The 12,169-nt window shown below is 44.0% G+C and overlaps 1 protein-coding gene across 1 annotated transcript in view; it reads left to right on the top strand.

The window, feature by feature from the left end:
- The window catches only part of MGA (MAX dimerization protein MGA), a 62,381-nt gene that overhangs the window by 23,631 nt on the left and 26,581 nt on the right, over window positions 1-12,169 (top strand). Inside the window, exons 10-12 of the mRNA XM_070939946.1 lie at window positions 415-558; window positions 2,781-2,835; window positions 11,629-12,116. Of these exons, the coding sequence (XP_070796047.1) occupies window positions 415-558; window positions 2,781-2,835; window positions 11,629-12,116 (687 nt within the window). The remainder of the gene's footprint in view (window positions 1-414; window positions 559-2,780; window positions 2,836-11,628; window positions 12,117-12,169) is intronic.

The following is a 12,169-nucleotide window of genomic DNA, read 5'->3' as shown; positions in this document are numbered from 1 at the left end:
TGTTAATGTTCAAGGAGTTTATTTTCCAGTTGTCCTGTTGGACCGGTTTTTCTATCTCTGACGGTGGTTCCTGTTGGAGATCTTCTTGTGGCCTTTCTTCACCAAAACTGAGCATGAAAGGGAGGAGCAAGAGGTGTGGTCAAAAAACTATGACTCAGCCAATAGCAGATCCGACTGAAGCAGCCCACGTCTGGACGATGACACAACTCAAGAAATTTGGCATTCAAGGTAAGACCAATGCCCATTTTCTTGCTCAATTGGAAACATTTCCAATAAACATTAGCTAGCTTTTGAAAGATGCTGCTCCTTTTTTATAGTTATGGAGAAAATGCAAAAGGTGCTTAAATTGTTCAAATGATATAAATGTAACTTATACTTTCATTTAACTGAAAGCTCATATTGTATGACTTATAGATTCGAGAAGAAGATAAGGACCCTGTTTATCTATATTTTGAAAGTATGATGACTTGTGCTCGTGTGCGAATATATGAACGGAAAGTACAGGAGAAAGGTCAGCAGGAAAAATGCCTCTGGAATTGTGAAAAACATATTGAAAAGGTAAAGTATTATTGAGTATTTTTTAATGTATATCTTTTAAGAAAAATGATAACATAGTGATTGGTCTGACATTAAACTAGTTAGTAGTATAATTTGAGACATGTTCAGTAATAACCAAACCAGATACGAAATTAAACTTAAGAAAAAGAACCTAGATGCAGTACTACCAAACTAAATAATTAATGTGCTTTATTGCTGGGCAAATCATTATTTCTTTTTGAGACTTTGCTGAGGAAATTACTGGAGTTAGAGGGTGTAATTAACTATAAAGTTGAGGATGGTAACAGGAGGACAATGTGAGGCAAATCATTCCATTTCACCTCCCTTCAATTCCTTGATCTGTTCTCCCTCCCTCCCAATAATAATTTTGATGGCGAATTTGAGGGCATTTCTGGTGGTTTTAAGGATGAGGATATAAATGGATTGCCTCCTTGAACCCTTCCACTGCCATCCTTTTCTTAACCACTTGAAAGTATTGGAATAACATTTCTAAGGATTATAGGACTAGGTGTCTCCTATATGTTTCCTGATCCCATCTTAATTAGGATTGGAAAAGAAAAGTCAAAATAGTTGGGGGGCCAAGTTTCAGCAGCACAATACAGTATTATGGCAGGTGAGGGAGTAAGTTTATTAACTCTGATAGTTAAAAGAAGTTTCATGTGTTCTGTGGGTGATTTTATTTGCATTTGCTTTTCATTCTTGGACTAGAATCCTTATTTCCCTTGGAAAGTTGCAAAAAAAAATTTCGTCTGACTGCTTTATACAGGAAAATATGTTCCTAAACATATGTGTTCATAAATGTATTTTTTAATGTTTTCATTGCTACTTTGTTTTATGTTACGTCTGAACCATTTTATTTGCTTTTATTAGTTTTCTGCTACTACTGTTTTTTGCTCAGAAAGCTTACTTTATTAATTAGAGAGTTGAGAGATTAAAGTAATTTGACTATATGTAGCCTTGTGAGGCGATAACTAAAACTAAATATGATAGTACTCTTCAGTAACCTGTAAGTATGTGACATAAAAACAATCAGAGGACTGGTTCTGTCTTCTTCCAGAAGACAGGGCATGAAATAATGAATTCAAGTTGCAGGAAGTAATATGTTAGAACGGTTCTTTACTGGATGAATTTGAGAGAAGCTGGACAGTCATCTGTTTGGGATGCTTTAATTTGGATTCCTGTGCTAAGCAGGAGATTGGCCTCAGTGGACTAAATGGCCACCACCAAATTCCATGATTATGGGAAACAAATATTTTCCAGTTTTAAATTAATATAAAGCATATTTTCTTTCTTGAATTAACAGAAAGAAAATCTTGCCACCTAGATTTGTCAACATGGGCTTTTTTGGTTTTCTAATATTTGTCAATGATTTAGGTCATATGTGAGCAAAGCTTCTGCAACTCTTAAGATCAACTGTACCTTTTCCCTGGATTTGTAGCATCTTAGATAATCTCAGATGATCTCAGAAAACTAAGCTGTTAGATCTAATGAGTATTTGAGTGGGTCACCACTAGCGCATATGCTATAGATTACAACCATTTTTAGCAACTGTTCAAAATTATGTTGGTGCTGAAAAAATGGACTTGCAACCCGTGCCTGAAATTACAGGGGAGGGGAAGATTTCTAACGACAGAACAACTTTAGCAAAGTCAATGGGGAAGCCAGCAAGGAACTTGCACTCTGGTAAGCCACCTCCCCTTCCTATGCATCATGCTGCATCCTTCTTCCTGGCCTCTCTGTACTCGCATGCATGCACCTGGATCATCCCTCCCTCTCACTTGCACAGGGTCTCCATTGGGGTTCCCAGGGCCTCCTTCATATCTCTGCGGCACTCTTCCAATCCTCACCTGGGACTCCCCCCACTTCCTGCTTAATGACCTGCACATCTTGCAGTTAGGGTGGCAACCAAGATTACATTTTACACATGATGTCATGCTTTATGAGCATATCACTTAGTCACACAATCCTGGCTCCATTTGCCATTGTAACTCGAGGACTACATATATTATCCAAAACTATGTGACATGTAATCTATCAATCAGAAAACCGGCAGTTTCTAATTTTGCCATATATGGCTCAGTCTGACTATGTCTCATTTTGAAATACTGGCATTTAAAGATTGATTTCAGATAAGTATATTGGGAAAGAAGATTTTCAATTTATAATCAGATTTTAAGATATATACATATATATATATATATATAATTCTATATTGTTTCCAGGAACATGATGCAGATTCGCAGCCCCTGAAAATTGAAGAGGATAAAGACCCTGGAGGTAAAATTAAAACTTGATCTTTGTGTGATCAGTTCAGTCACATAGAATTAATAGAAGATACAGGGGGAAAAAGGCAGATGACAATGAAATATGTAAGGCCTAATTTTTGCAATGTAAACAAAATTGAATATTTTCTCAAAGGAAGAAACAAAGCAGAACTAAAGGCAACGTAAATTATGGAAAACAATGTTCTGGAAAAGGAGCGGGTAGATTTAATGCATATTCCTATTGATTTGTCCTGCCTTAAATGCAACTACATTAATATTGACCTAGATCAGTGATGGCTAACCTTTTTGTCATTGTGTGCCAAAAGTGTGTGCATGCCAGCACCCATAATGCAATGCATGCTCCCCTGCACATGCACACACGCTCCCCCTGCACATGTGCTGCGCATGCGCCCCACCCCCCTGTGCCCTGTTTTGGGCCTGGAAAGCCTCTTGCGCCAACCTTTGCCAGCACAAATAGCCTGCAAAGCTGTTCCAGCCATGCTAGACACTTCCCGGAGCACAAGGCTGGCAGGAGGAGGAGGCAGCAGTGGCAGGCTGTTCGTGCAGGCAAAGGTTGGTGCAACCCTGGGGCAGCTCGCCTCCCCGCCAGTGGCTTCTTCTCCTGCCTGCTCCCACATCCCGGCTGGAAGCGGCAGCGCAACAGCTACCACTGCCGGGGGCAAGGGGGTGGCAGTAGCGAGGACAGGTGGGCCAGGGCTACCCTCCCTCCCTCCCTGCCCTGCTGCCCCATGCACCCGAGCCAGCCGGTTGCTCCGGCCCTTCCCCCTGCTGCTGCTGCTCTTCTGGGGCCTTGCTTCCTCCCCCACCCACAAACCACTTCAGACTCGGGCTAAATTAGGCGGAGGGAGGGGGATGGTAAAGAAGAGGGGGCGGCCAGGTGCACAAGAATTCCCAACCCTTCTCTTAAACGGGGCCAGCTGATGGGCTGCGCCAAAAACCAGTGATGTGAAGAATGGAACGGCCAGCAGTGAAAGGGGAGAGCCGCCGCCGTTGCTATGTCATACTTCTTTTTCTCCCTCTGGCATTGAACCCATCCGACTTGCTTGCCCCCAACCATGCTTGCTTACTCTGTTTATTTTCATTTAGCTGCCGCACGAACTCGTCGAATCCAACATGGCTAGGAAAGGAGCAGCGGGTGGGGCACCCAGCCAGCAAATGCTGCCCTGCTGCCCTGTGCGCCTGAGCCGGCTGGTCGCTCTTGCCCTTCCATCTGCTGCTGCTGTTGCTGCTGCTGCTCTTCTGGCTCAGCGGGGCTGTGCAGGAGGAATGCTCGAGATAGCACGCCAGCTGGGAAACAGTCATGCTTCCTTTGCAGAAGTGGCGGGGGGGCTGCGTGGGGGCCAGCCAGCTGTTCTGGGGTGCCCGAGCCGGCCAGGTGCTCCAGATCGCCTGGGGCCGTGCAAGAAGCCTGCTCGGGCAGGGAGGGAGGGAAGCCCCAGCTAGCCCTTCCTGGCCGACAGCTCTACTCCTATAGGAAGCAACCGCCTATGCGTCTTTTGGCACATGTGCCCATTGCTCTTGCCGTTGCTGGTCTTCACGTGCGCCAGAAACCAGAACATCAAGAGAAAAATGTACATGCGTGCGCTGGAAACAGGAAGATCATCTTCCTGGAACGGGTATGCTCAATGGGCAGCTGCTCTTCCGGTTTCGGCACATTCGTACAAATGAAAACCAGCTGTCCTGTGTGCTGGACCCGGAAGAGCAACAGGCAACAGCTCCGCATGCCCGGAGACATGGCTCTGCGTGCCACTTCTGGCACGCATGTCATAGGTTCGCCATCACAGACCTAGACCCTCAATGGTGAATAATTTGTTTTTCTTTATATAACATTCCTGCATCACTCTGGATTGTTCTTTTTATAGTTCAGAAATAAAAGTCAAAAATATGAATTAAAGTGTAAATATATAATGTTAATCATTGCAAGGAATTGCATGGGGAACCTGTCATGTTAAAAAAATATAACAAAACATGACTGTGTTTTTATATCTCTGTACATATGTAAAATATATACAGAGTACAGGTAGTTCTTGGTTAATAGAAGTAATTGGGGTCAGAATTTCTATCATTAAGCGATGCAGTTGTATAGCAGAACATTAAATGCCCGCATTACTTAGCAGTAGCAGTTCCAGTTGCTGTCGTTAATTGAGCAGAGACAGGAGGGAAATAAGGTGGGAGTGAAAGTTGAAGTGTCCCTGTGATGTTAAGTGCAGACAGTCTGCAAAGTGCCCAAATCTTGATCATGTGACCACAGAGGTGCTGTAATGATTCTAACTTCGAGGGTTTGAGCATAACTACAATTTGTTTAGCACCATTGTAACTTTGAACCATTGCTGTTTGTATGATCATTAACTGAGGACTACTCTGTACTAGCCCAATTTCATCTGAGGCAGTATCACTTACTGTAACACTGTAACTAATTCTATGTTAACTCAATGGCAAAAAACATTGAATCTATTGTTCTCCTGTGCGCTGCTTGGAGAGTCCAAGCATGGGTTTCAATTCGTCTGATTGGTCAGAGACTGAGTTGGAAATTCTTTGGCCATGCCTCCTCCTCCCGGCCAAGCCTCCGTTTTTTTCAACTCAATCAGATAGAGAGACTTGTTTGAGTTGGCTCTTCAAATTAATTTAAAATTAATAGGAAAAATTGGCTATTTTACAAAACAAACAAACAACCAGAGCCTTTTTAAATTTGGCTTGGAGTGGCTGGGCAGATGGTGGAGAGTGAGTCAGTGCTGCGAACTCTGCTGGGATAGCGATAGGATCGCTACGGAGGCGGCCATTGCCACGTGGACCCGATTGGAGCAAAGGACATAGAGCTACAGATGGCCATTGTTGGCATTGGGGAGAACTGAGGCTTCAGTTTCTCCTCATTTTCTTGCTGCCTCGGAGCCGCGGCTCAGAGGAGGAGCGTGCTGATCGAACGGCCGATAGCTGTCATTTTGTGTGCGGTGGCCATTTTGTTTGCAGCCTTAAACCAGCTATAACTTGAAAATTGAACGACTTGGCAGAAATTGGAGCAAGTGATCTTCACTACAAGGCCTGGACATCACTGGGAGCTGTTTTACACGCAAGTAAATCGTGTTGCCAGTTTCTAGGTGTTTTTTTGTGGTGTTTGTGGCCGTGTTGCCAGTCTCACGCCCTTTATAGCTCCTGAGGTGCCCTGATCGTTGCTTCTGCTGTTATTGCTGCTACTGCTTATAGTTTACACGCAAACAAACCGTGTTGCCAGTTTGATGTGATTTTGGAGGTCTGGACTGAGCAGTGAGTAATTTGTCTAGGCTTGTCTAGCATTTTTGGCTCCACAGCTGATTTCTATAATTCCTAGTTTAGTACTCTGGTATAGTAATGGCAAATACTAGTGATTCTGAAGGGTCTTCCCCCAGTCAGCATCAGGCTGAGTGTTCTGTACTTAATAAGCTCAGATTGTGCTCTAGCAAGCCCTCTTCTAGCACCCAAGCCAAACGTTCTAAATCATCATCTGCAGCAGCTGAGAAAGATGCCCAGAGAAGGCAAAAAGCCTTAGAGAAGCATTTTGCAAAGGTTCAGCAACAGGCTGGGGCTCCTAAATCCCCAGAGTTTTCTAGAGATCAGAGTGGGCCTACTACTAACTTAACTCCAACTTTACAACCAACCACAGGATGTGCAGGAGGATCAGCCTCAGGAGTCACAAGGGTTTCATGCTGTTCCCTTTCAGGAAGGATTTGATCTGGCACCTGTTCAGCCTACTTCAGATTCCTTACGTGTGCCTGGCAAAAAATGTTCAGCGCCATCTGCCACATTTACGCCCACAGCAGCTGGGCTGCGCCCTCTGGAGGCAGCAAATCAGGGGTTATCTGCAGAATTGCATTATGCTATTGTGCAAACTATTACCCAAGGCATTGATGAGGCACTGGCACAAAGAGGGTTGATGGCTCCCTTGCATCCAGGTCCTTCAAGGCCTGAATCTCTGCATCACCCTTCGCATAGGCATAGAGATTATCTTGAGGAATCCCATCATGCCTCTCCATCGGTTCACAGCGAGGCCTCTCTGGAAGGAGAGGAGGAGTTAGGTGAATTTGAATTGTCAGGTGATGAGGGGATTTCCCCAGAGAAACCCCTGGTTTATTCCATCCCCATCTCTTTAAAACCTTATTACTTAAGGCTAAAATAACTGCTAATACGGGGCAGATGGAGAGATCCACTGCAGATCCTAAGGAATCTCAGGATCTTTGTGCTAGTCTTTTTACAGAGCAGGTGACTAGTCAAGAAGTTATTCCTTCTTCAAAAATTTTTGTTGATGTAATTCAAAGGCAATGGGAACAACCTGCCTCAGTTCCAGCACCTAATGGCATGGACAAGAAAATGTACACAGTGGAAAAGGAGCTGGAGGAGCTCCTCCAGATTCCGATTGTAGATTCCCCTTTAGCCAGTTTGGCTTCTGTAGCCATTCTCCCTTCTGATAACGCGGAAGGGTTGAAAACTGAGGATAGGAAGGCGGATTTAGCTGCACGCAAAACTCACCAGGCAGCAGCTTGGGAAATTAGATCTGCTACAGCAGCTTCCTTCCTTTCTAGAACATCACTCTTATGACTGAAACAGATGCAGGCCAGGACTTCTCCAGAGGATGTCCGCCTCCAACAAGACATCAGTAAACTGATAGCTACAACAGAGTACACTGCTGATGCGACTCTTAATGCGGCTAAATTTGCCTCTAGAGCTCTGGCATCCAATGTCGCTTCCAGGCATTTGTTATGGTTACACCAGTGGCAAGCTGACATGACGTTCAAATGGCGTTTGGCAGCAGCTGACGTTTAAGGGACATCAGCTGTTTGGAGAAGTGTTAGATCCTATCCTGGTAGAGGGGAAGGATAAACGGAAAGTCCTACCTCAGTTGGCTAGGAGATCAGACAGCAGATCTACTCCTTATTACTGTAGGTAGCCCTTTCGGAATACTGAAACGGGTTTCTCCACCTTGCATTTCCACAGGCAGTATTCCCACAGTTTGGACAGGTCACAAGACAGGTCAGGATTTTGAGACAGGTCTTGACAGCCACAATTCAGGCGGCCCTACAGGGGATCAGGGGGACATCCCTACCGCCGTTTGAAATGACTCATGGACTCAAATCCCTATTGGCAGCAGGTTAAAAGATGTTTGCCGACCAATGGAGGGATACCACCATGGATGCGTAGGTCTTACAGTAAATCTCGGACTGACCCTGGAATTTTGTTGAATTGGTGGAAGTCCAAGGCCATGGAAAGGGGATGCCTATTTCGAGATCCTCCCAGATTGGTGCTAACATCAGACGCCAGTCTCTTCAGCTGGGGGAATCATCTGAATTCTAATGTGACTCAAGGGTGGTGGTCTCAGCAGGATCTGCGCAATGACATCAATTGGCTGGAGCTGAGAGCGACCCATTTGGCACTACGCCAGTTTCAAACCGAGTTGTCGAATCAACACGTACTTTTGTTGATGGACAATGTCACCGCCAAGGCGCATGTCAACAGGCAGGTAGGCACTCGCTCCAAGCTCCTCATACGCAAGGCACGGAAGTTGTGTGTCTGGGCAGAACAACATCTGCAGTCATTGCGGGCGGAACACATTGCTGGGACATCCAACTCCAAGGTGGACTGGTTGAGCAGAACTACAATCGCCCAGTCCGAATGGCGACTTCACCTAGACCTATTCAACCTCATCACAGTTCGCTTCGGGACTCCGGTCCTGGACTTATTTGCCAGCCCTCAAAATACCTGCCTCGGTTTTTCTCCCCATACTGGACACCAGCAGCCAACAGAATCAATGCCTTTTGTTGCCCATAGCCGGCCGAACTGCTGTATGCCTTTCCTCCCATCCCGTTGCTCCAGAGGGTAATCAGGAAGATCTTGGAGGAAGAAGCGGAAGTGTTGGTGATGGCACCTCATTGGCCGTGGTGTCCATGGTTCGCGGATCTGATGTCACTGTCCATATTACGTCCCTGGTTATTACCACCACACAGGGTTTCCCTCAGCTAAGGGTCCCTTCAACATCCAGACCCCCAGTGGCTCAAGTTGGCCATTTGGCACTTGAGTGGGAGACCTTCAAAAAGAGACTTTATTCACCCAAAGTAATTTCCACCGTTCTTGCTTCCAGGAAAGCATCGACAATCAGGATTTATGATGCCACCTGGGCATCGTTCTGTTGCTGGTGCACCAAAGGGAACCTGGTCCTGACATCTGCAACAGTCCCACAGGTCCTGGATTTCCTACAATGAGGTCTGGAGAAAAGGTTGTCTACCAATATGCTTTGTTGACAAGTCGCGGCCTTGGCGGCCATCTTACCAGGTGAGGGACCTATTCCTCTTTCTCAACTTCCGAAGGTCCGCAGCTTTTTGAAAGGAGCTGCCAACTTATTACCTCCAACGGTCCACAGATACCCGACCTGGGATCTGTCTGTGGTTTTGCAAGCACTCACATTGCCTCCCTTCAAGCCCTTATGGACTACCACTCTCAGACTATTCACATTCAAAGTTGCCTTCTTGGTTACGATTACATCTGCACACAGAATATCTGAGCTGGCTGCTCTTTTGGTGCACCAGGATTTATGCATCTTTCACCCGGACAGGGTCATTCTTCGTTTAGACCGACATTTGTGCCAAAGATAAATTCCTGGTTCCACAGGACATAGGAAGTTATTCTCCCAGACTTGTCCCAATCCAAGACATCCGTGGGGAAGACGCTGGCATACCTTGGACGTGCGCAGGGCCTTAAAGAGATACATTAAGCGCACGGCTTCCTTCCAATGGACGGAATCCTTATTCATATCATTCCAGCCCACATCTATGGGGAAGAAAGTGTCACCATCTACCATTGGACATTGGCTTAAGGCTTGTATTGCCTTAGTTTATGAATAACAGGCTTGTCCTGTTCCCCGTCGCATCACGGCACACTCTACTCGTAGTGCCGCCACCACAGCGGCCTGGGCTACACAGGCATCGATTCTGGAAATTTGCAGGGCAGCCACTTGGGCTTCACCTTCTCCATTCGTGCGGAATTACAAGTTGGACCAGTAGGCATCTGCAGAAGCAGCGTTTGAGAGACGTGTATTACAGAGAGTCTTGCCGGCCGAGGGGACCCTGGACCAATCTGTCTCCCGCCCTACTACAATTTAGTTTGGGTATATCCCATGCTTGAACTCTCCAAGCAGCACACAGGAGTAGGAACGTTGGACTTACCTTAAAAGTTCTCTCTATGTGCGCTGCAGGAGAGTCCTGTCCCACCCTGGCTTGTTCTGGTCCGGGGTCCAGGAGTAGTCAATTCTTCGGTTGGACTGTGTCTTCTCCTGTTCCTGGTTTTGTTGAAAAGAAACTGAGGCTCGGCCGGGAGGAGGAGGCGTGGCCAAACAATTTCCAACTCAGTTTCTGACCAATCAGACGAATTGAAACCCACGCGTGGACTCTCCTGCAGCGCACATAGAAAGAACGTTCAAGGTAAGTCCGACGTTCCCTTAAAATAGAAAATAAGTGTAGAATTTAAAATACTTGTTACATGAGTTGAATCAGACAAAATGATTATTAATTTAGTTTTACATTTCAGTTATTTTGCTAATAGCAAAGTCTAAATTTTAATGAAAAATATAAAAAATATATCCTGCATGTACGTGTGTTTGTGTGTTTTTTTGTTTGCTTGTTTATTTGTATCCCATCTTATATGCCACCTTTATTACTTTATTATAAACAAGATAGCAAATACTCTAATACTCCTCCTCTTATTTTCCCCACCCACAACAACAACCCTGTGAGTTGAGTTGGTGAGTTGGGCTGAGAGAGTGACTGGACTAAGGTCAATCCACCTGGCTTTCATAGCTAAACCAGGACTTGAATTTACAGTCTCCAGATTTCTAGCCTGATGCCTTAACCACTTAGACCAAACTCTTTTCTCTTTCTGTCTCACCACCACCACCACCACCACCACCACCACCACCCTCCTCGCCTGCAACAAGCCAGTTGGTTAATTCCTTTTGCAACCAATGATTTTTTCATTGATCTGGAAAAAAAGTAGATACTTCACTTACGGAAAAACCCTAGGAAGGATACAGAAATCACATTGATCAATAATATTTGCATTTAAAATTAGAAGTATAGCCAATTATGACTGTTTCTATTAACCCTGTTACATTATCCATATTTTTCAATTAAAATAATATATCATGACATAGGTTAAACTACAGACTTAATGCAAGATTTATATAAATGTAGCTAATGAAGGGAAAACACTACTCTGCTTCTGAGTATCTCTAGCCAGAAAATAAAGCTTTCGCAAAAACAAGTATTAGCAAAAATTCAAAAATATCCTACAATTCTTAAATAATTTTGAAGGGCAAAATTCACAATTGCCAGATAAAATCTAATCAGATACCATCATTGGCAGTAAAACAAGCTTCATATAATTTGAGAAATATTTGAAAGAGTCAATAATTATATACCGGTATGATAAAATATGAACAATAAGAATAATAGAAATGTTGACAGAAAATTAGGTTAGCAAAAAGTATGATTTTTACTAGATTGATTATTTTATAGCATACGTTTTCTAAGATTTGTTATCTCAGTATATTAATAAATATATAGCCAATATAAAATTCAAGCGTGTTTAGCATATGCCTAAATATTACAGTTTTATTATTAATGAAGTATGATACTAAAGATCTGTTTCTTTTGGTATTTCCTCTTATGACTTTTTTCATGTTGACGAAAATAACAGAACAAGTCCAAGTTAAATTGTAAGTTGTAAAGTTGCAATATTTCAGAAACCTTTTTCCATTCTTTCCTAGAGAAAAGCTGGTGGTTTTCCTGTAGTGCTGGGGATCCATCTACTTCTTACGTACATCGTATTACCCCAGATGGCAAAAACAAACTAATTGAGATTATTTCTGATTGCAACTGGGAGGAGGATCGCAAAGAGATCTTGAATATCTTATCACAGCATATCAGAAATAAGATGCCTAAATTGCTCAAAGTGGGCCATTTTATTATTGAGCTAGAATCTGAAAGCAAAACCTGGGATGAAAAGCACACACCCATCTATTCTTCGCGAGTGAAAATCTCCATGCCACCATGTCAGAACAAGAACCAAAGCCCTCCTGTCGTTGTTGAGTCACCTAATGCTGGATTGTCACCATGCAAAAGAACAGAAAAATTAACAACCCCTGAGAAATTACAGGAACAGAGGAAGAAAGGTTTACCCTTTTATGCAGGACTTTCTCCTGCAGGAAAGCTGATTGCTAACAAATATGATTTGAATTCCTCAGGTTCAATTCAGGTAGGGGATTCTTCTGGGACAGTTTGGATTTCAGTGTATAGAATGCCACCTCC

This window comes from Pituophis catenifer, unplaced genomic scaffold (assembly GCF_029215685.1).
Source record: "Pituophis catenifer annectens isolate HBS135680 unplaced genomic scaffold, rPitCat1.0.hap2 SCAF_1, whole genome shotgun sequence".
Taxonomy (NCBI): Eukaryota; Metazoa; Chordata; class Lepidosauria; order Squamata; family Colubridae; genus Pituophis; species Pituophis catenifer.
Note: the sequence above shows the minus strand (reverse complement) of the source record. Positions and strands in the feature narration are given on the sequence as shown.